At 41.7% G+C, this 26,817-nt stretch overlaps 1 protein-coding gene across 1 annotated transcript in view; it reads right to left on the reverse strand.

The window, feature by feature from the left end:
• FBN2 (fibrillin 2) overlaps nucleotides 1-24,060 on the reverse strand; it is a 260,834-nt gene extending 236,774 nt beyond the window's left edge. Inside the window, exons 1-5 of the mRNA XM_065406785.1 lie at nucleotides 23,843-24,060; nucleotides 22,884-22,966; nucleotides 17,559-17,657; nucleotides 16,971-17,066; nucleotides 13,405-13,500 (exon numbers count right to left, since the gene is read on the reverse strand). Coding sequence (XP_065262857.1) covers nucleotides 13,405-13,500; nucleotides 16,971-17,066; nucleotides 17,559-17,657; nucleotides 22,884-22,966; nucleotides 23,843-24,060 — 592 coding nt within the window. The remainder of the gene's footprint in view (nucleotides 1-13,404; nucleotides 13,501-16,970; nucleotides 17,067-17,558; nucleotides 17,658-22,883; nucleotides 22,967-23,842) is intronic.
• Nucleotides 24,061-26,817: the final 2,757 nt, after the last annotated feature.

Below are 26,817 nucleotides of genomic sequence, written 5' to 3' on the forward strand. Positions count from 1 at the left end.
ACAAGAATACAAAATGCTGCCTTTAATGTTGACTAATTCAAAGAAATATCCTCACAAGAACGGAACAGACATCAAAACATGTATGTTTATATATTTAACACTCTCATTTGCTCGCCTTTGTTACTCTGTTTTTCATAAAATCTCTCAGAGTACCCGAAAAAGGAGATATGTTTCTGAATTTATTTAGCATGTGCTCTATAGAAACACGAACTATATTTTTCTGGGAATTATCAAGGACATATGGTCAATTTCCACATCTAGGGGCCATATTTTAAAAAGGTATTTAGTAGGGCTGTCAAGTGATTAAAAAAATGAATCGTGATCAATTGCACTGTTAAACAGTAATAGAATACTGTACCATTTATTTAAATATTTTTGGATGTTTTCTACATTTTCAAATATATGATTTCAATTACAACACAGAATACAAACCGTACAGTGCTCACTTTATGTTTATTTTTGTTTAAAAGTATTTGCATGGTAAAAAACAAAAGAAATAGTATTTTTCAATTCACCTAACACAAGTACTGTAGAGCAATCTCATTATTATAAAGTTGAATTTACAAATGTAGAATTCTGTAAAAAAAAAAAAAAAAAAAAAAGTGCATTCAAAAATAAAAATGTAAAATTTTAAGAGCCTGCAAGTCCACTCAGTCCTACTTCTTATTCAGCCAATCGCTGAGACAAACAAGTTTGTTTACATTTGCAGGAGATAATGCTGCCTGCTTCTGGTTTACAATGTCACCTGAAAGTGAGAACAGGCATTCTCATGGCACAGTTGTAGTCAGCATTGCAAGATATTTACGTGCCAGATATGCTAAAGATTCACATGTCCCTTCATGCTTCAACCACCATTCCAGAGGACATGCATCCATGCTGATGATGGTTCAATAACAATCCAAAGCAGTGCAGACTGACGCATGTTCATTTTCATCATCTGAGTCAGATGCCACCAGCAGAAGGTTGATTTTATTTTTTGGTGGTTTGGGTTCTGTAGTTTCCACATTGGACTGTTACTCTTTTATAGGGTGACCAGATGGCAACTGTGAAAAAATGGGACGAGGGTGGGGAGTAATAGGCACCCATATAAGAAAAAGTCCCCAAAAACGGGACTGTCCCTATAAAAACGGGACATCTGGTCACCCTATTCTTTTAAGACTTCCAAAAGCATGCTCCACACCTCGTCCCTTTCAGATTTTGGAAGGCACTTCAGATTCTTAAATCTTGGGTCTAGTGCTGTAGGTATCTTTAGAAATCTCACATTGGTACCCTCTTTGCATTTTGTCAAATCTGCAGCAAAAAAGTGTTCTTAAAACAAATATGTGCTGGGTCATCATCCAAGACTGCTATAACATGAAATATATGGCAGAATGTGGGTAAAACAGAGCAGGGAACATATAATTCTCCAACAAGGAGTTCAGTCACAAATTTAATTAACACATTTTTTTTTTTTTTAAACGAGCGTCATCAGCATGGAGGCATGTCCTCTGGAATGGTGGCCGAAGCATAAAGGGGCATACGAATGTTTAGCATATCTGGCACATAAGTATCTTGCAATGCAGGCTACAAAAGTGTCACGTGAAGGCCTGTTCTCACTTTCTGGTGACACTGTAAATAAGAGGGCAGCATTATCTCCTGTAAATGTAAACAAACTTTTTTCTGTTAGTCCTACTTCTTGTTCAGCCAATAGCTGAGTGGATTTGTAGGCTCTGAAGTTTTACATTATAATGAACAGGTCGGATTATGAACAGGAGGCTGCCAGGCAACTCTCCAAGACCACATTCTACAGGCCACTATCCTCTGATCCCACTGAGGAATACCAAAAGAAACACCATCTGCTCAAGAAATTCCCCACCTACAGTACGGGAACAAATCTACATGGATACACCCCCAGAACCCTGACCAGGGGTATTCTATCTGCTACCCAAGAGCCATAAACCCAGAAATCCTGGACGCCCCATCATCTCAGGCATTGGCACTCTTACAGCAGGATTATCTGGCTATTTGGACTCTCTCCTCAGACCCTACGCTACCAGCACTCCCAGCTATCTTCGAGACACCACCGACTTCCTGAGGAAACTACAATGCATTGGTGTTCTTCCTGAAAACACCATCCTGGCCACCATGGATGTAGAAGCACTTTACACCAATATTCCACATGAGGATGGACTACAAGCTGTCAGGAACAGTATCCCTGATGAGGCCACAGCACGCCTGGTGGCTGAGCTTTGTGACTTTGTCCTCACCCACAACCACTTCAGATTTGGGGACAACTTATACCTTCAAGTCAGTGGCACTGCTATGGGTACCCGCATGGCCCCACAGTATGCCAACATTTTTATGGCTGACTTAGAACAACGCTTCCTCAGCTCTCGTCCTCTAGCGCCCCTCCTCTACTTGCGCTACATTGATGACATCATCATATGGACCCACGGAAAGGAGGCCCTTGAAGAATTCCACCTGGACTTCAACAATTTCCACCCCACCATCAACCTCAGCCTGGACCAGTCCACACAAGAGATCCACTTCCTGGACACAACAGTGCAAATAAGTGATGGTCACATAAACACCACCCTATACCAAACCTACTGACCGCTATACGTACCTACATGCCTCCAGCTTCCATCCAAGACACATCACACGATCCATTGTCTACAGCCAAGCGCTAAGATACAACCGAATTTGCTCCAACCCCTCAGACAGAGACAAACACCTACAAGATCTTTATCAAGCAGTCGTAAAACTACAATACCCACCTGGGGAAGTGAGGAAACAGATTGACAGAGCAAGACGGGTACCCAGAAATCACCTACTACAGGACAGGCCCAACAAGGACAATAACAGAACACCACTGGCCATCACATACAGCCCCCAGCTAAAACCACTCCAGCGCATTTCCACGATCTACAACCCATCCTGGAAAATGATCCCTCACTCTCACAGACCTTGGGAGGCAGGCCAGTCCTCACTTACAGACAACCCCCCAACCTGAAGCAAATACTCACCAGCAACTACACACACCACACCACAGAAACACCAACCCAGGAACCAATCCCTGTAGCAAACCTCGTTGCCTACTCTGTCCCCATATCTACTCTGGCGACACCATCAGAGGACCCAACCACATCAGCCACACCATCAAGGGCTCATTCACCTGCACATCCACTAATGTTATATATGCCATCATGTGCCAGCAATGCCCCTCTGCCATGTACATTGGCCAAACCGGACAGTCCCTCTGCAAAAGAATAAATGGACACAAATCGGACATCAGGAATGGTAACATACATAAACCAGTAAGTGAACACTTCAATCTCCCTGGTCATTCTATTACAGATTTAAAGGTCACTATCATTGAACAAAAAAACTTCAGAAACAGACTTCAAAGAGAAACAGCAGAACTAAAATTCATTTGCAAATTTAACACCATTAATCTGGGCTTGAATAGGGACTGGGAGTGGCTGGCTCATTACAGAAGCAGCTTTTCCTCTCCTGGAATTGACACCTCCTCATCTATTACTGGGAGTGGACTACATCCACCCTGATTGAATTGGCCCTGTCAACACTGGTTCTCCACTTGCGAAGTAACTCCCTGCTCTCCATGTGTCAGTATATAATGCCTGCATCTGTAACTTTCACTCTATGCATCCGAAGAAGTGAGGTTTTTACCCACAAAAGCTTATGCCCAAATAAATCTGTTAGTCTTTAAGGTGCCACCAGACTCCTTGTTTTTGTAGATACAGACTAACACGGCTACCCCCTGATACTTTTTTGGAGTTAATCGTGTGAGTTAACTGGGATTAATCGATGCCCTAGTATTTAGGTACCTAAACAGGTCTTTAAAAATCTGGTCCTAGGTCACTAAAATGAATCCAATTCATTGCGGCTATCATTGTAGTGGCTCTTCTGTGGACTATATTAATTGGGGTTCTCTGTACAGTTCCTGCTGAACAAGTGATGTTATAATGAAAACTAGTACATTTTTGGCATTCTCAGCACAGAGGCCAAGGACTAAATGGGGATGGAGACTAAACTACCCTTAGAGGTATCCCCTCAAAGTTAGAATTGAGGCACACTGATTGAAAAGAGTAGAAAATCTCGCTCTCCCATTTCCTATTCTGTACCAATTCCATTGATAGACAAAGGACTTCAGTCTCCAGGAGTGTTAATCTGGGATCTCTTACAAGCTCTGTAGTGACAAAAGAATTAAGTTGCTGTCTAACGCATGTTCACAAAGACGAGTAGGAAAGAGGTTCCACTTTCTCAGTGATAAGCAGTCATGGTATTCCAAAATAAATTAACCATAGTTCAAGAAAAAAGGAAAAAAAAAAAAAAAGGAATAAATTGTCCCAGAAGCAGTAATATAAAGACCTCTAAACACAGTCCTCCACCTAGAAAACACTGTTGAATAAAGCATGAGCACTGCACATATCCAGTCACAGGACTACAAAGGTGTAAGAAATTAATAAGCTTTGCCAGCAGTATCAGCAGCAGTTACACAGACCTCTCAGCCTGGTCTTGAAGCCTCCCAGCCATTCAAAGATTGGAGCAGTTGCAGGGAATAAAATAAAGAGCTCAGCTCCCCTTCCTCTAGTAAAAGCAGAGTTAGAGAGCACCCTCTCCTTCCCGTCGGTGTGGTGAGAGCTTCAGCCACTGAGCAGTTGAATACAAATGTTTGTCAGCTAGATGCAAATAAAAGGAACTTGACAGAGACAAACCTGGTAAGCTAACCGTCACTGTACTACAGCTGGTAAATGTTCTGCTTATTATGCACTGAAATCACCATCTCTCTCACACACACAAGAAAAAAAAAAGTGAGTGGAACACCAGAGACCAGTATGCAGCTGTCACAAGATTACTGCTGGCTGGTGGGCACCATGGTGCACATGATGACATCATTGAGTAACTGTTCACAAAAAAGTCTTCCATATTATCCTCTCCTCCTTCTCTGCTCAAAGTGTCTCTCACTACTGGTCACACTGTCACTCATGGAGCATACTTATGGCAGCAAATATTATTCATTCTAAGAACAGAAGAATGGCCTTGCGTTTAAAGCACTGGGCTGGGACTAAAGAAATTTGGGTTTGATTTCTTGTTCTACAACAGACTTTGGGCAAGTTCCAATCGCTGTGCCTCAGTTCCCCATCTGTAACATGGAAAAAATAATACTTCCTTTGTCTAGTCTATTTAGATGATAAGCTCTTTGTGGCAGAGACTGACTCTTACTATGTGTATTTACAGCACCTAGCACAATGGGACTACTATCTCAAGTAAGGTTGGTAGGTGCTACAGTAATGCAAACAATAAAATGTACCTCACTGTGCCTCCTGTGACAAAGAAAGTTAGCCTATTGGTAATTATAGCATCGGTTGTGCTAAACACCGGCTCATAGTTCATAATGGATGGTGGGATGCTGCCCTGATGGTCATCTCTAAAGACAATACAGGCACACCAATACCTGCATTGCAGATGGCCCTTGACAATTTCCCAAACAGACAGCACAGACCAGTACTGACCCCTAGTGGCATTCAAATCCCAGTTCTCTACTCAAAACTGGCACTGCACTAGAAATTCAAAAAGCAGACCAGGGCACTTTCACTACAACTGTGGAGAATACAATCTCCCACATTCCCCCAATGCTGAAAACTTTTGACCATTTTACTGAACTCCTAATCACCACCACCACCAAGGATAACATCCCTTAGGGACACAGGTCATTGTATGGACTGCAGAGAGCCAAGAGCTCCTGCACAAATATGACGACTGTAGAGACCCAGAAATTGGACAAGCTCTCCTGGCATCACTGTTGGAAATGGTGGCTTGAATGTGTAGAAGGTCTAAACTTCACATGCTCAAGCAGATGCACCTGGAACCTGCTAAGACACCTGGGGCCTACAAATCCCGCACATGCCACTAGGCCACACATGAAAGCTAATGCCATCATTGCTAAACATCTGTGGACATCAAAACAGCCAATGGACAATCAATATCAGACAAGTCTGGCATGAACTCCAGCAGGTGACATCCACATGCACTCCATCATCCCCATGGTCTGGACCATTCACAAGTAAAGCGATTTGTCACTGCAATGGTTACATCAAACTGGGAAAAGGCTGCATCTATCCCAAGTTCTCATATATTCTGGGTCCACTGGCATGGAACTGGATGATGCAGCTTTTCACCAGCATCCTGAAGACTAATGAAAAAATTCCTGTGTGTAAAGAGAAGCCAAGCTCATTGCACTCCTAAAGTTTGGAAAACCTGTAGATGACCCTTCTAGTTATAGGTGAATCTCCCTCTTTAGCACCACCTTTAAGATGATGGAGATTATGATTCTGAACCAAATCAGTCCTGTTGTGGAAGCCAGCCTACCCAAGGAGCAAGCTGGTTTTCAACTGCACAGAAGTTGCTGTGACCAGGTCCTGGCCCTCACTACAAACGTCTCGGCCAGATTCCACTGAAAACTTATGACTGGTACTGCTTTCATTGATCTGTCAGTGACATACAACCCAGTCTGGCCAGTTTCAGTAGCAGTCCATCCTTCCAAACTTATCCAATGCATGCAGATTCTCCAGCTGCAGAATCCCATGCCTAGTAGCCGAAGGATGTACGTATACCTCAGAGATCAAACCAGCAAGCCACACACTTTGAGTAATGTGCTACAACAAGACTCTCTACTCTTTTCCACACTTTTCAATGTCTGCACAAGCGGTATACCTGAAGTGATAGTGCAGAAGTTTGCATATGCTGATGATTTGGCGCTCACACATGAGGCCTATAGTTTTAAAGAACTTGAAGTGACCCTTACATCTGACCTTAAGATCTTGGTGGAGTGCTTGCAAAAATGGAAGTTGAGACCAAATCCAAGCAAATAGTTAGTCTCTTCTTTCCACCTTAACAACAGAATTGCACAAACACTCTAATTGTCGAGTTTTGTAGTGAAACTGTGCAGTATGCCCAAAGTCAACATCTCAGTGTCATTCTTGACCACACACTGGCCACCTCAAGAAAGTAGCCTCCAAAGTGAAAACTTGCATCAAAATTATCCAAAAGTTGCCCAGCTTGTTCCTGCTAATCAACTGCCCCACTATTACAAACATCAGCCTTTACCCTGGTGTACTCAGTTGGCACAGTGCTATGCACAGGAAGCTGCCATACCCAACTGGTGGATAGATATCTGAATTAGACCATGTGAATCATCACAGGAACTTTAAAATCAGCACTGCTACTGTGGCTTTCTGTATTAGCAAGCATCAAATCTCCAGCTATCTGTCAAGATATAGCCACAGCATGAGAACATAAACATGCCAATGACTACCTGAGCTTTCCATCTGGCAGGTTTTGGACAACATATCCCAACTATTCCTCAAATTGCTAAAACCTCTATGGACCACATACAGCCACCTCATGTCTCTGGAGCTGGCCAGGCAATGGCCAAGTGCCTGGAACTCACTCACCATTCCAAACAAGCACATTATTACTGACCCAACCAGCTGCCCTCCCGGTTTCAACCAGCCAGGCAGACTTGGGATCGCGCTGAACTGCATCCAAACAAACCATGGACGACCCAGCTAGTTGACTGACATGGGGGGGGGGGGGGAGAAAAAAAGAAGACTCCCCTTTGTGCAACTGCGATGAGAACACCCAACCCATCGCACATCATAATGCAGTACTGCAAATATGGATTCAAAGGTGAAATGGATGGTATCCCCAGCACCACAGAGGAGACCTTGAAACGGCTTATGGACTTACAACTCCATCTCTAGACTGTTGCTCTGCAGATGCCATATGCGTACGAGAGAGATCAATGGCGGGCAATTTAAATAAAGCAAGTGACTTTATAAGGTATATATCCTTCTTGAGCTGTAGTACAATAGCATTGCTGGCTAGCAGATAATACAGGTATCTTGAAAATAACCTGCTCATCTGTGTGGCTGCAGGCTCTCCAGAATTTGAGCTCTGAGGCACTAAACAAGTCTAAAGTCCAAGACCTCCAAATGGTTCCAAAAGGACTTTTCACCACATGCACTGAAGCTGTTGAACTGCTTCTCTGTCTCACGCTGTTGCTACCATCAAAAGAGATCATGAATACTGGTGTGTGGTCTGACCCTCTCTGATGTACCTTTCGTAGGACAAGGAGGAGCTTTCATAGAGGACTTCAGTCCAACCTGCCACATAAGACTCAAGAGGCATTTACTGCTACCTTATTCCACTGCCTCCCACTCCCCAATCCCTTCCAGCACCACCACATCCATGTACAGTGAGCCTCCATATCAGCACCAAAGCCCAAGGATTCTCTTTCTGCAGTGCTCTGGCAGGGGGCCAGCGCAACTTCCCTCTCCCTGTAGCCCACAGCGGAACCAGCATCTCTTCTTTCCCTCAGACTCTCGCTGTCTTTCGATTTGGGCCTGTACACCTCCCAGATAATTAATTTTAAAAGACAGCACTGTGTGCAGAAATACAAGGATGCAAGCTTCCTTTGAATGAAGGACCTGGCCCTACAAACCTTTACTCATGCAAGTAATCCTTTCTCAAGTAGTCTCATAGAAGTAAGTGGGGCTATTCACATGAGTAAGGACTACTTGTGTGCATGCAATAAGGATTGGGCCTTCGAATGGTGGGATTATTTTACACACATACACACAGGTTTATTGGAGGCAGAATATTTATTTCAGTATATAACCTTTTCATAACTCATTCAATGTTAAGCAACAGACACAATCAAGTGCCTTAACTTTCCAACAGACTGAACCTAATGTGTCTACAAACCAAAGAGGAGGAGTTGACCACAAGAACAGCTTTTGATAGTAAGTACAAAAGGTCATTGTATAGATCAGAAGAAAATAAGGCAGGCGCTCCAAAACAGGTTCTGCTTTCTTGTTATCCCAGCAGCTAGTCTCAAGTTAAATACTGTAATCATGCCAGTCATTAGTTACTGCTCAGCCTCCTGTCTCCAGCCCGGAAATTAGTCTGCTAGGAGCCCAGATAGCTGAACAAGCAGTCACGTTTTATCATATAACTGAGTCTGGGAGGCCAATCTGAAGGAAAGCTACATGTGTTATACATTAGGGGGAAAATACCTAATTTAAAAGACCTTAATTTACAGAACAATAAAAACTATGCATTTGAAAATACAGTAATGTAAAAAGTAAACAAGATGAAGTCTTAAAACTCTAATGTGATTTAGAAGGGAAGTTCATCTAAACTTTAACTATAAAATTTTAGTTTAAAAATTAAGGACTGTTGCTAAAAAGCTTGTTTCAGAAGCAAACTACAGAGTTTTGTTTTGTTTATTTTACTGTGGACTATTAAGGTGCCTACTACCACCACTGTACATAAGAATCAGGCCTTTTTCATCGTGTTGTAAAGCATGAACTTATTTTATTACTAAAGGAAAGAATGTAAATTGCAAATTGCCATTGAAAAGAACAGACATGCATTATATTTTACAGAGTTCTGTGTATGCTAGTTTACATAAACCACATGAGATTAATGTTTCCCATAATTTTAAAATGACCAAAATATGTGTTGGGCATATATTTTTAATGAGCAATACTGTTGCTCAGGACTTCATCCTTTTCAAAAAAAATTTTAAACCACACCCCCACACACAGGAATAGATGGATCAATATTCATACATGGAAAACCTTTTTGAAAGACAGCAAACACATCTACTATTAACACAGGCTGAAATTCACCTTTTCCAGACAGTCCTCACATACCACTTAAGTTCTCCAATACCCCCTAAATAATGGTGGCTCAGACTGAGCAGACCAAAAGGGAGAGCTGGATGCCTCTTGCATGCTACAAAGGTGGGCTCATTGCCAAAGCCAGATTTATCAGCCTGAAGGCAAGCATGGAGGGTGAGCTGAGTATGTGACTACTACATCTGTGGACATGTGGATCTTGTGGTCAGAAACATCCATACAAGGGGGCACTAGGAAAATGAACTGGTATCCCAGCCCATAGGCTAAAATATTGGCCACACGGTGGTTGCACTTCTGCCATGCAACCTGCTCACTGAGTTGGGGTTGGATTCTGTCCACTCCCACCAATCCCTACTGTACCCAGGCTCTGTGCAGGGATTGATGAATTTCACCCATAATGAGAAGACTTACAAACTCTAAATATCTTCCAAGTATTTTTAAAGTTGTGCCTGAAAACATTGTTCTCTCTCCCCCTCCCTTCCTCAAAAAGTGCCCCCCCCCCGTTTAATTTTACTAAGTATATTAATCCATAGACATACATTGTTTAAAATAAGCCTTGAGACCGGATCCACAATTGTTTTTTCCATCTTTAATTATTTCAGAAGCTTCTAAAGCAATCCTGCTAAACCACACATCAAAAATATGCTACCACACCTATACCATATATTGCCTGTTCAAGTAATGATATTATATTACTGAGTAAGCATGCATTTAGACTGAGCAATTAATGTCAGATTAGGATCATACAGTCAGACCTTTGTTAATATTAAATGAACAAAGGAAAGCATGTAATAGTATGATACTGGTTCTGCTTTCACCATCAGGCTGGAAAAAAGTCTGCATGACTTCCAGAATATATAACAATATAGCAAAATTCTGCTCACAGTTCCTTCCATTGATTTAAATGGAGTTGCTTTGTACTTTTAACAGTGTTACAGAAAGCGGAATTTGGACAGAATTACTATGGTTGAAATTTTTATTTAAGCTAATTCTCTTGCTGGTCAGTTATTATATACAGCAGGCTAAACCTCAGGTGATGATGTCATCCCTATCTGGCATGCCACTCTGTGTTCCTGTACACTCGGGTGAAGACTTTGAAAGCCACCTCAAAGATTTGGTGGCCTAAATTTTGTCCATCCAAATACCTCAGGTGGCTTTGAAAATCTGAATCTAAAGTTCCTAATGCATGGTCAGAAAGCATATTCTGGGACTGACATCTAAAACTCAACAAAACTGTAAATAGATAAGCTGGAGCATCTTCCTCTCATAGAACAATCTATAAAAAAATCCAAAATCATCCTCACAGCCAGATTTTGGCCCATTTACTCCATGAAGGGTCCCACTGAAGTCAATGGGACTATTTTCAGAGTAAGGATAGCAGAATCTGGCCCTCAGAAGGTCTTAGTCTGATCTCACACTGGTGAGAATCAGGAGCAATTCCTTTGAAGGCATTGGCATTCTACTGAAACCAGCATAAGTGAGATCAGAATCAAGCCTATTACGTTCAAGAGAAACCAAACAACAATATTCACACACAAACACCTTCCCAAATGCAACAAAAACAATGTTTTATTATTCAGATAACAGCTTCATGTCCCTTGCATATAACCTGAACCATTAGATTTGTATAAATTTTCTCCACTCTGAACTAAAGCTGAGATTTTAAAAGCAGCCTCAGGGAGTTAGGTGCTCAGCTCCCTTAGGCACCTTTGAAAATCCAATATAAATGAAGTGCACACATTTTATCCAATGAAGATTTCCACATTCGTATAAATATCAATTATAATTCCCAACAGACTGCTGCTTCATATTACTTTCCACGTTAATTAGTCTAAAACAAAATATACCAGAATTAGGTCTGGAGTTCACAGTCCTCATGGGATTTACTGGATAAGTAATAGATTAGAATACCAAACACTCATCTAACAGTGGTAACTCTTAAAATCTGATATTCAGATTGACAGCAACAGGCAATTAGACAAAGAGCCAAATTCATCACTTATGTCACTCTGCTGCTTGTGGCAAAGTATTGTAACCGCTAGTAATTTGACTTTCAATGGGTAAACATGGCAGGAATCAGAGCTTGCTTTATATTACTCCCTTGTGTCAGTTTCTTTTCCTGCTACACTTCTACCCATTGAGCATGTAAGTTACACATGCAGTGTATGCCAAATAAGTGCAAGATACATGTAAGTGGTAAAATAGTGTTTTCTCTAATCACATTTGAACACTGTCTATATTGAACCTGAAACAAATAATTCCCTGGAAGTTGTTCCTCTTTATACCAGGTCTGAATTTAACCCAGTATGAACCTCAAATTTAAGAAGTCTATTTTCCCCATCAATGCATGTACATCTCCCTAGTGCAATGGAACTAAGCACTTGTCTCTACAGGAGAGAAAACTCCCAAATTTAGGTGTTTAAAATAACATAGGATGACCCAAGATTCTTGAGGCACAATGCCACTAACTTTAGAAAAGGCAATCTTATTGAGTATTTTAAGGAGAGGGTATGATAATGCATTCTAGTCATTAGCTTTTCATATCTCTGTTGCTCTCTTCTTCATTATGCTTTTTGATGAGAAAAGTTATTTGCAAACACACTGAAAATAAACTGGGCCAGAGAAAGACAAAGAACATTATTTTTGCCAAGCAAACCAGCATCAATTTTGATTAATGCTGACAGGTTAACGTTAAAGGATGGACAATTCTAGTGATTATTTTGAAAAGCAGTCTTCAAGAACATTTTAAATTAGAAAGTATGTTGAGGGACATTTCACTTTTGGCTCAATTTAATATTAGTGTTCTTTTTGTTTGCCTGACAAGTCAGAAGTATTTGGCAGTGGTAATGAACAATGTCAGATATATTATTGTTCATTTGAAGGCCTTGTGGTTTAAAAATAAAGAGAATACTCCTAGCTGTTATCTGCAACAAAAACTGAAGTAAACACATTGAGAGGAAAATATATTGTAAACCTGTTTATTGATCGACTGATTGGCATTACTCGAAATTTTTAATATATGGAACTATTGTCTTTCAAGATTAATATGACGATTATAGTTCAAATTCAACTAAAAACAATTTTGCTTACGTTTAGTACTAAATACTTTCAACGTTGTTGTGAGTGACATGGCTAGGACTGACATTTCTATCCTTGTAATAAATAAGCTGATGGCTTCTTCGGTAAGAATAGTAAAATGATAAAATTACTAAATTAGGTCCTAATTCAGGAAAGCACTCAAAGATGTGCTTTCCTGGACATATATGCTTTCTAGAATCATGGCCTTAGACAGTTATTATAATTTATCCATTTTTTCTTATTTTAAATATTTCTTTAAGGCACTCTCACATCAACATAAATAGCTCTATACATTTCCCTTAAACAATTACTGTATGGAAAACTGGGCCAAATTCTGTTTAGTTACAATTATATGGTTCCAGTGCAATCAAACAGATCTGCCCTAGTGCACTCAGTGTAACTGGCAGCAGGGTTTGGCCCACTGTCTATTGACTTTACACAAAAGTTAATGAGAAATCTATAAGAACTCAGCTTTTCCTCAATCACAATGAAAGCATTGTGCTTGCTTATCAGATATGCTACAGTCACAAAGGAAACAAACATAGTTTGAACAACAAAAGGCTTATTAGAAACTTGCTTGCAGATTTGTTTATTCCTTTCCTCTCCCTATTTTTCTTACCTCTTTCGCACTGAGGGCCAGTAAATCCATATACGCATGCACAGCGGTTGGGTCCAATACAACGTCCTCCATTCTGGCAACCATTTTCACAGACAGCTGTGTTTGAAAAAAGTTGAAATTCTGATGTAATATTAATAGTTTATCTTTGTAAATAAATAGACCTCATTGGCATTAGTACAGAGTAGCAGATAGTCAAGGCTAAAAGACCGCTTTCAGTCAAGTCTGCTCAAAAACTTTTCAGACTGAAACTTTTCATACTTACTATCAACCTAAGGGAGATATTTTGTTCATTCATAACTCAAAAACTATTGGCTATACAAAGATCAAATCGGTTTTACCCATTAATCCTGAACTGGGGATAAGAACTTATTAGGATTAGTTTCCCAAGTTTTTTTTAAAAAGTAAAATTCATTAAAATATTTATCAAATCTGAACAGTGCCATTGTAAAACAGAAAATTATTTTTGATCTTTTTATGAGCTCTAATGTTAAAGTTCTTCCAATTTACAGTCCTCAATTTACAAGTAAAAATGTTTTTCAAACTGCCCTACAAACTCAATCTGGACCTGAAAACCTTCTTGCATATCGTCTCTAGTAATAAAGATTTTGCAGGCCAAATTCCACCCTCATTTGCACCTGTTTAAATGTGCTTAATTTTAAGCACCTGCTAGAAAGCTCTGCTGAACGGGGATGGAATTAAGTAGCTGCTTAAAATTAAGCACAGGCTTAAGTGCTTTGCTGAATAATGGCCCTGGCTGTGCAGCACTAACAGGCACAAATAGTAGTAAGAACTTATTTCTACCATAAAGTTAGCAGACACAACGTGAACACACATAAGAATCACAGTTCAATGAAAAGATGCCACTTTTACATATTTTGGTTTTAGAGTAGAGCCATATTTTAATGCTTGGAACTCTATCTTTAGCTCAACTCCTGGGCTGCATGGGAAGAGCATAGAAGCTGTGTGGGCAAAGGTGGCTTAAAGTCGACTGGGTTTCCCTGCTTCTGAGGCTGATAAAGTTTATCCTCAGGCAAGACTTAAAGCAGCCTGAAGGCTGTTGTAAATTCCCCTGGTTGCCAATGGTTCCTAGGAGCCCTTCTGGCAGTTGGGGATTGCTAGAGCACAAGTGTCTTCCTGAGCCATCCCGTTTTCCCAGCCACACTTCTGTATAGGCAACTGAGGGGAGGCAAAGAGGTAGAGTACAAGCTGCCACTGTAGTTCCACAGCACTACAGGATCCCTTTACACAAGCAGAGGCCTCAAGTGGCTGGATCAACCAAAGCAGTTTTACTGCACCATGGAATCATGTGTTAGACACCAAGATAAAGTTAGAAAGGGAATCCTTCCAAATTAAACTAGTTACATAACCTCTATATATTCATGCAGTCTTCATATATTAAAAAAATTATGATTTTTCTGAAAAAACTAAACTAGTTTCCCAAAAACTAAAGCTATAATTATATTCCATCCTGGGATATGTCAGTTATCCCAGGCCTGTGGGGTCCCAACATAAGCAAGCTTGCTAGTATGGGGTACTTATAATGGCAAAGGTATCAGAAACTCCAACTTTACCAGCGACTATGCAGACAGTGCAACCCCAAAAGTAGGTAGTGCTGGCCAGAAATGAGCATGGCTAGGATACCTGGGAGATCCATTGAGTCATCATATCTCCAGGTAGCCTCCAATAGTGAGTTACCTAAGGTGTCCTGGTCAGATATTAAAGCTATCTACTTTGATGCAGATCACTAGAAATATCATGTGCCTTCTCCAGTAATAAATCTAGTGGTGGGTTACGAATTTGCACACACAAACCATATACAAATTTGGGTGACTCAAACAATGAATGTCCTATACATCCATTTGAATCCAATCAATGTCATATATATTCTTGAAACAATGAAGTATGAACTTCCTAGCAAAATAAGTGATCTTGCTGGTATACTGCAATTCCCTCAGAGCAACCTTTCCTTTTTAAGCCCGCAAGAATTTTCACTGGGCCTTTAGGAAAGCATGCATTTATAAATAGAATATGACTGTGAAAGAGAGAGTTCATCTGTCATACTGAAAAGATTATTAATTTTAGTGTCTTAAATCAATTCTGCCTAATTCAGGGCTCACTATTTCCAAGGCTACACAGCTTTGCGCAGAAATATCATGTGCTCTGAAAGAACAGATTGCAACTACAGGACAGTTCCACTGTCTTTACAACATGCCTGAGCAACAGCAAAGAGAGATTTTGGTCTTAAAGTTTCTAGGCAGTCTTCCAACTCAGGTCCCCACAGCTTAAGGGCAGGTTATAAAGCACTTGACTACTCTGTGCCAAAACAACTCTTTGTTAAATCTTTTACATTGGAAAAAATGCACAGAGTCCACTTCGACTGACCACTATATCACAAAGGGAAAGACATAAAAATGTAGTATTACCTAGAAGCGTGATAAAGCTTGTATTTCTTATCAAGGCCTATAAAACTCAATTACTTTTCACTCAAGATGTCGGTCCCATGTATTAAATGAAGCAACTTCTATGTTGCTCTTATAGCACACAGTGGATGAATTACAATATTTCGTGGAACGAGAAGGTTTTTTTAAAAATCTCAAAACACGATGGTTTAATTTAAATATATTTATGTTATAATTTAAACATGACTTTCAGTCCTATGTCTAGAGGCCAAATCCTCAAGCCCTAACTAAAGCCCTGATCCTTCAGTGTGCTCTGTGCAATCCCAGGGATCTGCGCATGCACAGCTCTTTGTAGGATCAGTGCTTAAGGATCCAAACCGATTCCCATTGACTGGCCTCAGTAAGAGTCTCTAGGGTTTAAGCCCTAGGTTTTAAAGCAATTTAAAAAAAAAAAAAAAAAAAAGAGTGCGCACTTTTGCCATCAAGGATCCTTTAGAACTATCTAATTCTCATGGGAAAAGTACCCCAAAATCATCATCATAAAAAATGTGAAAATTCATCTACTATATCATGACACGTGCAAGGTTGCCCCACAGAATGTTCCCCAGTGCTTTGCCCAGGTTTCTTTATGATGCTCTTCCACTTATGTCTCCATCATAGATTTTTTTCTTGCTATTCAATCTAATTTTTCTTTTTACTTCATTTGTTTACTCCTATTTGCATACCTACAGACCACCTTACACAATTCTCTCTTTTATTGACAGTCTCATCTCTCAAATACTTGTAACCTGTTTATCGGATTCTCTGCTAATTAGTAATCAGTTGGCCACACAAGACATTCAGTCGTTCTAATCTTTCCTCAGAAATCAATCTCTCTTGCCTTTAATCATTTTATTGTTTTCCAAATTAATGTAACATTTTACGTCTTTCTGTGGGAGGTGCAAAGGACTCAAGACAGTAGCATAGTTGCAGCCTCATCTGGTCCACGTAGTGAGGGACTTCTGTATTACATCCTCAGACATGGCACAATGTCTCTGCATATGTAACCTTATGTATAGAATTGGATTCTTTTGTTCTTCTATACACGCCAAGCTACTCACATGAGCAAGGATTGTAGGATTGATCCCTGCTTGTCAAATTTAAGCATGAAACAGAGACGTTACTTACGTTGTCCACAGTAAGTTCCAATATACCCTTTCTGGCACTGGCATTGGTCATCTGCACAAGTTCCACCATTCATGCATCTGATACTGCACTGTTGTACTACAATAGAACACATATACACACATTAACTTATAATATTATAACAGCAAAGTCATTCAAAAGCACATATACACATAATACATACTTCAATGGAGATACACATTCTTTAAAGGGCTATATATGCCTACATTTGTGAGACAAAATTATCAAGACATTTAAAATAAAATCTAGGGAAAATAACTTCAATAATATATGGCACAACTTTCCACTCCTAGATATCTAGAAGGATTTTGAAACCAACTTTTTATGCAAAAATTCAGAATTAGAAAATTGTATTACATCTATGTGTGTTTGTCATATCACTCAGAGAGCAATGCCTATTGACGGAACTAAAGCAGTAAGTATAAATTACATATTTGTATATAGTGATGACTATTTTTTTTTAAAAAGGTATTTGTTCTATACATTAAAGTATTTTTGAAAAATGGATGCTTATTGTAGATCAATTTAAGAGAGCTCTCTAAAAGCAATGCAAATATTTTAAGTCCTTACTAGATTTTGATCCACAGGTAGGTGATATTTGTCCACTGGAGCAAGTGCACATATTAGGACGGGAACAAAATCCATCACCACAACTATTTCTACAAATTGCTGAGGAAGAAAGCATTTAAGAAGACAGTGAATAGCAGTGTTTTCAGAATTAAGTTACAAAAGAAATGCTTGTTAATGAACTAAACTCATAACTTATTGTTCGAAAGAGAAGTAAGTGAGAAAACATGCATGCTTTGAACCAAGCCAGAAAATTGCTCAATTCAGAGATGCAGTTAAACAATATGTTAGATATATGCCAAAATAAAAGAGAGTTGATTTTTGGTAAATCCTTTCTGTGATCAAATTCAAAGCAACACTCTGAAGATGGAAAGGACCAAAATATAACTCTCCAAATAGTAGCCTTAAAATGGAAAGCAAAAAAAAACCAAAAAAAAAAAAAAAAAACCCCACACACTTTTTCCTAATTAAAAACAACAGCCTCCAAAACAGGCGATGGAATAGAGTAAAAACTATAAGTTTTAGACAGAATGACCTAAAGACAGTCCAAGTAGGATACTGAAATTTGACTGCACATGATGCCCTCTAAATACAAAAGCACTACATATTACAAAATCAGGTTATTGGATGGGTTTTGTTTGGGTCATGTATTTAAAAAAAAAAGTTCATTTTAAAATGATTTCAGACCTCATTGTGGAGAATTACTTATCCTTTCCTGATTAAAGATAGATTTTAAAGCTCAAGCTGACCTTTTGAGGGAGGACAGTGGTTCATATTTAGGGTCTATCAGATGTGGTATTATCCCGTTAAATAAACCTTCCTATAAAGAATTAATGAAATTAGGCAAACATGCAAACACTTCCATATTGTCATTAGGATGGTAGATTTATGAAATCCTCTGGGCAGTACATACATGTTATGTAATAGGCTGTGCTAATATTAACCATCTTCATGCGCGCATATTTCCCCACTGACTCTAATGGATGTTCCACCCACAGAATAACTATAAAAGCATGAAAACGCAAAGGGCCAAATCCTGAACTCTGTCCTGATTAAAGCCAAATAAATGTTGTGGGGGGTTTTGTACAAGGGACAGAATTTGAGCTCCAGAACATTAGTGGAGCCAGCACCCCACACAAACACCACTGAAGAACAAGTTCTTGTAGGAGACAGTACACATGCAGAGTCCACATGTGGAGGACCTCAGCCCCCATGGTTCTTGGGAGACCCACATGCTCTGAAGGCCTAACATCTTCACTAGTTTTGTGGGAGTGGGAAAGAGACAGAAACGCTGTTCTTCCCGATGGAAGAATGCAAAGGAAATTTTTAGTCTGCAAAATTGCGTTCCAAGCCACTACCTGAGAAAGCCCAGACAGGGACTGCGTCTGTCCCAGAATTTTGTATCCTGGGTTCTGACTTAAGAAAAAATGTTAATGAAATGAGAAGAAATCTAACTTTCTTATCAAAGCAAAAATAAAGTATATTGTTTTCTTGCTCCATTAGCCAAGTAAAAATGTTCTCTCTAGGAGACCTATCAACTTTCTTAACACCTTTCCCCTGAAAACAGAAGCTCCTTATCAATGCCAAACTAGGCACGATTTTTCACATGTGCTCCTTGAAATTCTCCATTAAAGTCACACAATCCCTAGCTCACATTTGCAGACCATGGACACCGCTCTTCAGTTGGTTACCTGGTGCACCACAGAGGGACATCAAAAACCTCTCGCTTCCATCTATGAATATGTTGTCCCTGCACATCCTTACCCTCTGCTGACCTAAACTTCAATGAATTTGATTCAAAAAAATGTTTTACATACAGTATCTCTATAATTGGATGCATTCATTACAAAATGATGGAAGTACTCAGAGACCTTCCAACCAAATAACCAGATTATAGTTTCTAAACTGATGAACACTTTTAGACAGAAGTTGCAATGCAGTGTGATGTCTCAGTGTAATATGTGCTGAAATTAACTCTTTTCAAGGAATACATGACAAATTGTTAATCTAGCCTACCAAAAATTCAACTAATCCTTATGTGTGTATACACATATACTGTGATAAAGTTCCTCCTCTATCTTGGTGGGTCCTGCACTTATTGGCGGATTTTCTTGCCTCAAAGATTCACCATGTGGGTTGGGGAACAGCCCAGAGACCTTCCCCTCTGGAAGAACCCACAGTCCAGGTCAATTGGGAGGTTTGGGGGGAACCCGGGCCCGCCCTCTACTCTGGGTTCCAGCCCAGGGCCCAGTGGACTGCAGCGGTCTATAGTGCCTCCTGTAACAGCTGCATGACAGCTACAACTCCCTGGGCTACTTCCCCATGGCCTCCTCCAAACACCTTCCTTATTCTCACCAGAGGACCTTCCTCCTGGTGTCTGATAACGCTTGTGCCTCCTCAGTCCTCCAGCAGGTCACCCTCTCAGCTTCTTGCTCCTCACACTCACACCACAAACTGAAGTGAGCTTCTTTTAAAACCCAGGTGCCCTGATTAGCCTGCCTTAATTGATTCTAGCAGCTTCTTCTTAATTGGCTCCAGGTCTCCTAATTAGCCTGCCTGAACTGGTTCTAGCAGGTTCCTGATTACTCTAGTGCAGTCCCTGCTCTGGTCACTCAGGGAACAGAAAACTACTCATCCAGTGACCAGTATATTTGCCCTCTACCAGACTCCTGTACCCCACTGGGCTGGGTCTGTCACAATATATATAGTATATTATAACCCCCAGGCTAAATTCCACCTGACATATTATCAGTAAATAGATTTCTCATGGTTTCCCAAGAATTGGGATGGGCAAATTAAGTAGTTCCACCTCAAGAGACTCTTTTCCAAGATATCTAAGCAGAGAGAGATCAGCTCCTAATCTGACATCATAGTAATACAACAGCAAAACTGAATTAAAAATAAAGCAGAATGAAGACCTTGTTGGCAAAGGAGTCTTCATGTGTCATTTGAGCCATAAACACATGCTTCTTCCTCTTTACTGTGCTCAGACAGTTACCACAACAAAAACCTTGAACAGATTTTCTTCACAGAAAACTTATTCATCTTTATCATTCAGAAAGAGGACATTTTGAGTCTGATGATATTCAAAAATCAGAATATATAGATACCAACTCTTTTATAGGAGTTGTGGGTAGAGTAGCTGAACAAATATCACTATCTAAGGGAGCAGATTTGGAAAAAAGATCATTGAAGAAATTCCCATTGGAGGGGAGAGGAAGAGATAATTCACTTGAACTCACTGTTTTGTTAAAATTAGTAGTATTGCCTTGATTAATGCAAAAAAAAAAAAAAAAAAAAAAAAAAAAAAAAAAAAAACCAGAATCCTTTTTCATTGGCTAACTGAAAAGATAGAGTCAGGCATCTGAATTACAATACATGGCCAACACCAGAGACCCAGAGTTGATTTTTTAAGTCATTTATTAACCCACAGAAAAATGGGCCAGCTCTATTTCCTGAGTAAGGCCAGGTCTACACTAGAAACTTTTGCCAGTATAATAATGTTGGTTGGTTAGGGGCATGATTCTTTACATTTTTTAAAACTGGCAAAAAGCCCCAATGTAGATGTATTTATACTGGCAAAACAAACAAACAAACAAACAATGCTTATTTCATTTGGGGAACTGGTATAAGCTCTACGAGCAAAAGAACTCTTTGCTGGTATAAGATGAATCTCCACTGGGGTACTGCTAGTGGAGTAGCCATTTAGTTTGGCCAGAAAAGGCTCTAACTACAAAGTGTTCTAAAGGAGTCTCCGGTCACAACAAAAGCAGAGTATGAATGTAGAAATGTGTTCCTAAACTATTTCATAATCAAAAACATCTATTAAAAACAGCATCATGTGCAAACCATTTACCCAATCTCATAGTCATTTTGGCCCAATTTCTGCACCACTGAGGTCAACAAGAGACTTTTATCCTGAGTTCAGTGGGAGTAGGATAGGGCCCTTTGAGCAAATAAGTCACACATAAGTCAAATTCAAATTTAGCATGTGAATAGATTCTAGGATCAGGCCCTTAGTATGCACTACTGGCCAGATTTTTAGAGATTACAATGAGAATTAGGTTTTTGGGGGCTTTGAAAAATCTCATGGGGCACCCCAGATACATCTTTAGGCACCTAAATACCTTTAAAATTTGTCCATATATGCTGTTCATAAATTTTACATTAAAGTAACTTTCAGAGTCAACCATTAACCACAAAAATAGAATTAAGCACACTCAGGTGCTCCTATTATTCAACAGCTAGTTTGCTATTGCTGTCTTCTATGTTCTGAATTTGTAATTATCCTTTGCCTGTAAAACATTAAGGTCAACCTAAGATCAAGAATATCTGGTGTAGTTGGAGATACACCAACAGTCAGTTGGTGTATCTCCAACACGACTGACTTAACTATGTAAAATAAACAAAAGTGAAAAGGCCAGTAGTCATGTGCTGCCAAGGCAATGGCCTCAATGACATGGCAGGTCTTTCCATCTCTAACTTCTACAAGCCAATAGATTTTCCTCCCATCCCCCACTGAATGTCTGATTTGTTAGCTGAAGCATTACAAAGCACATCACAGCAGAACTGGAGAGCAATGTGTTCTTGAATTGCAAATTTGATGTATTTATTAGATAAAGTAACACAGGTTAGTCAAAGGGTAGATGAGTAGGTGCAGTTTTCATTAAAGCTGAAGTTCAAAGAGCAAAACGCACACTTCTAAAATGAACAGTAATTTAACAGACAAAAACCCTTAAATTTTATATTTCCTTTTTAGGTAGACAATTTTTCTTAAGTAGACTGCTCAGCAGACTCTCCTTTTTTTGCCAAACCATGTCAACAATAGCCAGATCTGTCAGCACAAAATTTAGCCTGACCAGTGCAATAATCATTGAGCCTCCATGCTTTATAGTTATTAAAACACAACTAAAAATGACAAGCAGGAAAATAAGTGAACACACCTGGATATTAAAAAGTTTCCTATCATATCATTATATTGCAACTCCAAATTTACCACAGAAGTTTTAGAAAACTTCAGATCCCATTTGCTTGACATTTTTCTTTTTTCAGTATTGATCACTCAATTTATGATTTTTTTTTTTAAAAACTAAATTGATCCATGTCTCTTGGCAAATCACTACTTTGTTTGGGGCATTCCTAAGGTTTCCGTTATAGGAACTGTGAGCCACTAAATCTATCATTTCGTTTTTGAAGTGTAACCTAGAAGACTGAACTTGCCAAAATGAATTACAAGATATATTCCACTATCTTATACTGGATGCAGCAGAAAAATTCAGAGAAGATTATTTCGTATGAGATTGTAAAAACCTAAAGTCAGACACTTACGAACAATACACTGATTTCCTCCAGGGAGTGTTTTCCATCCAGGGCAACAGTAGGAGTGGAATCTAGAGCCACACACGTTTGGCCTGTCACATACATACAAATAAATGTGCACACAAAAATGTCAGTCAATGTAAAGGCACATCCAGTTTTTTTTACATATGCAGAAGGGAAAGAATCTACAGTCCACTCACAACAAAACAAAAACTGTATGAACTGCCAAACAAAAGCAAACTCCCCTCCTCCCCCCAAAATAAAAAAAACAAAGAAAAAGCACCTTCCACCACTACCTTAAACCAAAATTCCTCCTCAAACCAAACAAAACCATCCTCTTTTGCAAGCACATCGTTTAACATGCAAAACAAAGCCTACCTCAAAGTTTTTTTTAAGGCTGTAATACCAATGATCACAAAACTGAAGCAATATTTGTTACTTGTTAATAGCACCACTTTTTTACGTTTACCTTTACATGTAAGTAACTATTTTCAAACATAATCACAGTATCTAAGAGGCTATTTTTTTAAATCGCGGCCAAAATTTAGAATTAAAACAACATTGAATTGGACTAATAAGTGAGTTTGAAAGGAAATGTCATGTGTGAAGAAGACAAACACAAGAGCCACCGGTTGCGGTTTTGAAGTGGGGAGAGGTTACATGGAGACCGCTGTGAATTGTGTGAAGGTAGCGGTGTGGGAATTACACGGATTGGTAATAGATTCCACTGAGGTGTTGGGGAATAGGGCTTGCCTGGCTGGGGCTGTGGACTGCCTGGAGGGATTGGGGGGTGTATCGATGTAGTTGTGGGGGTTACACGGAGCTGCTTGTGGACTGCATGGAAGTGCTCGTGGCGCTGTGTTGCAGAGAGGTGAGCGGGAAGGGGCTGCTCGGGGGTGGCTATGCTGCATTGTGTGCAGTAGATATGAGCTGCATGGAAGTGCGTTTGCGGTGAAGTGTTTCCCTACCCCCTAAGCACATCCTGCTGGCCTCTCCTGCGGACCCGGCTGGTGGCGGCCCCTGCTCCGTCCTCCCGATTCTCCGAGGCTGGGTAGATGGAGTCTGTTCCCCCCGCGGGACGAACCTGCTGTTGCTTTTGCTGCCCGGCTGCTCCCTGCGCCCACAGCGCGACACAGCCCAGCCACAAGCAATAAAGCTGCGGGCAAAGCCCGCACCGTCTCCCCATCCTGCGACTGGACAGCTGGAAAACCCGAGCAGGAGGGAGGCCGGGTGCAAAATAATTAAACTTCCACTCGGGGGGCGTCTTCAGGCCGCAGCGCTCGGCAGCTAGGGGGGCCGCTGCTCCCTCTTTCCCTGCCCGGGAGGGACGGTGCTGCAGCCGTCTCTTCCAAAGCGCCTTCAGCAAGCCGCGGGGAGAGCAAGCGCCGGTGCGCCGCGGGCTCCACGCTGCATCGCTCCGCAACGCGCTTCGTATTTACAAAAGAGCTGGGACAGAGGTGAGCTTCAGACCGGCCCTGCGAAGCTCCCGACACCCCGAGGAGTCACTAGGGCAAAGCCAGGCTGCACCGGAGCTGTGCCGAGCGCAGAGCAATCCCGGCCGAAGAGCAGGCGGTTTGACAGACGGATCGTGAAGAGGCGGCGAGGCCAGGAAGGTGAAGGGGCCCCGGACGCTGCAGCCGCGGCCCGGAGAGCTGCTCTGCGGAGGAGCGAGCTGAAGGATGCGAGGCGCTGGAGGGTTTTGAGGCAGGGCGGCCGCCTGCCTGTCAGTCAGTGGGGAGCAGCGCGCAGCTCCCAGCACGTGGGCGGGGGGCTGCAGCCAGGGGGAGGTGGGTGGGGAGGAGGAGGGACTGGGAGAGAAGGGCGGGGGTGCAGCGGGAAGAGATGGGGAGGTGGGTGGAGGAGGAGGGGCTGCGGGGGAGAGGAAGCAGGGGGGGATGGGCGAGGATGAGGTTATAAGAGGGAGGCGGGGCGAGGAGGCTGCGAGCGGGGTTCCTGGGGTGTCCGTCCTTTCATTCCACAGGCCCCTTGCCCCCCAGTTTCATAACTTCGCCTTTCTCCCCCTCGCGTCTCGGGGCGGCTTGGTGCAGCCGGCGCTCAGGAGACGGCGCGGTGCCGGGGGCTCCCTTGGAAAGGAAAAAGCTGCCTTGGTCCCTCGGTTTCTTTCTTTCCTTAGCAACCGCTCGGGTAGCAAGGACCCTCTCCTTCCACGTGCCGGGGTGGGGGGTGCCGCGGAGTTAGAGCTACGTGTGCAGAGAGTTAGTCAGTGCAGAGTTACTCCCAAAGCGAATTCCGCCCCTTCCCCTCTGGGGATTTATTTTTCTCTGGGGCACAGAAGTGGATCTCGAACGCACCGACCCTCACATGCAAGAAGACCACAGACCTGATCACATAAGGGGCATTGGGGGAGGTGGGCAGCTGGGGTTAGTTATCTGGCCAGCAAGGCGAGAACTGCAGTGCAACCCCTTCAGTGGTGGGAGCCATCCTGCAGCTGAGGTCTGTTGAGGAAATTGGACAATTACCCGCGGTGAAAAGGGCACATAATTGCTCTCTTTCCATCCGTGACCTTTTGCCTGACTTTGTTCTAATTTCAGTCCATCGGGAGGAGGGGTTGGGTTGGGTTGGGTTGGGTTGGGGAGCCCAGACAATGAATGTTTATTCTTCCAGGAGGCGTGCGGTTGAGTAGCTAAACCTCGGCAGTTAAATGAGGACACCAGTAGCACTGTAGAGGCGAATCAGATTTTCATCTTTTGCCTTTTTTTTAACCTTGTGTATTTGTATGAGAGTTTAGTGACTTCTCTGGAAGGCCTGGATAATAACAAGTTATGATTTGCAAAACTTTCTTTACTTTGCTTGGATGTTCCTGCTTGTTGGGGGTTGCTTTGTGTTTCCGTTTCAAATAAACCTCAAACATCAAAGCAAGAATCAGCTTGTTTACCTGATTTCTTGTCTATGTTTGCTTGGTTTCCACCCAAAACCATAAACATACCTAGATTTGTTGAAAATTGAACAAGTGCTCAAAAACTGGCATAGATTCACCTTAAAGGTTTGTGAGTCTGACCAACCTAAACCAGGGGTGGGTTGTTTTGTTTTTTACAAACATTTGTCATTGCTTTGATAGTAAAGGGGAGACTTTCAGTTTTCTTCATTTATGAAGACGGGCCTGAGTGATTAAAATGCTCTTGAGGAAGACTTCTCACAATATCCTGGCTACTGCTGTACCCTTGGTACTTTTTCCAAGTAGCTTCTGGCTACCTGCACAGAGCTGGCAATTTTTACTTCTGTTTTCAGGTGGGGGTGAGATGCAGAAGGGATCATAGGCAGCAACTTATATGGGACCAGGATGCCTGTGCTCCACCAATAGTCAGGAACATGGGCCCAGCTCCACCAATGTTTGGGTTTAAATTTTCAGAGCCGTCCTGTCCCTAGGTTGGACTGGGGCAACCGTCCCGGACTCTGCACTTTTGGGGGCCCCATGCTTCAGGGGGATGTGGGTCCAGGGCAGCCTGGGGGATGTGGGTCCAGGGCAGCGGAGGGCCTGGTGCCGGCAGCAACAAGTGACCTGGCCCCAGCCTGCCCTGCTCAGTCTCTTCCTGCCCCTACCCCCACTCCACCCCTGCCCCACCTCTACTCCACCCCTGCCCCCTCCCCTTATTTTCCCCAAAACCCCAGTCCTGCCCTGCCCTGCCTCTTTCCAGCTTCCACCCCCTCCCCCAAGCGATGCCAGGAGCCAACGGAGCAGAGCGGGCTGGGGTCAGGTTGCTTGCTGCTGCCAGTGCCAGGCCCCAGCCCCCTGCTAACCTCCTATGGACAGGATGGCTCTGCTTGGGACCCACCAAATGGGACCCATTTGGGGCACCACCAAAAGTTATACAAATCTGGCACCCATGAAAGGGATGAGGATTATTCTCTTGCAGTAAAAACTGTCCTTCAATACGAGGTTGGGTCACACCTTTCTGAGGGGAGAAATGGACGTTTTGAGACA

The sequence above is a fragment of the Emys orbicularis genome, chromosome 6 (genome assembly GCF_028017835.1).
Source record: "Emys orbicularis isolate rEmyOrb1 chromosome 6, rEmyOrb1.hap1, whole genome shotgun sequence".
Classification (NCBI taxonomy): Eukaryota; Metazoa; Chordata; order Testudines; family Emydidae; genus Emys; species Emys orbicularis.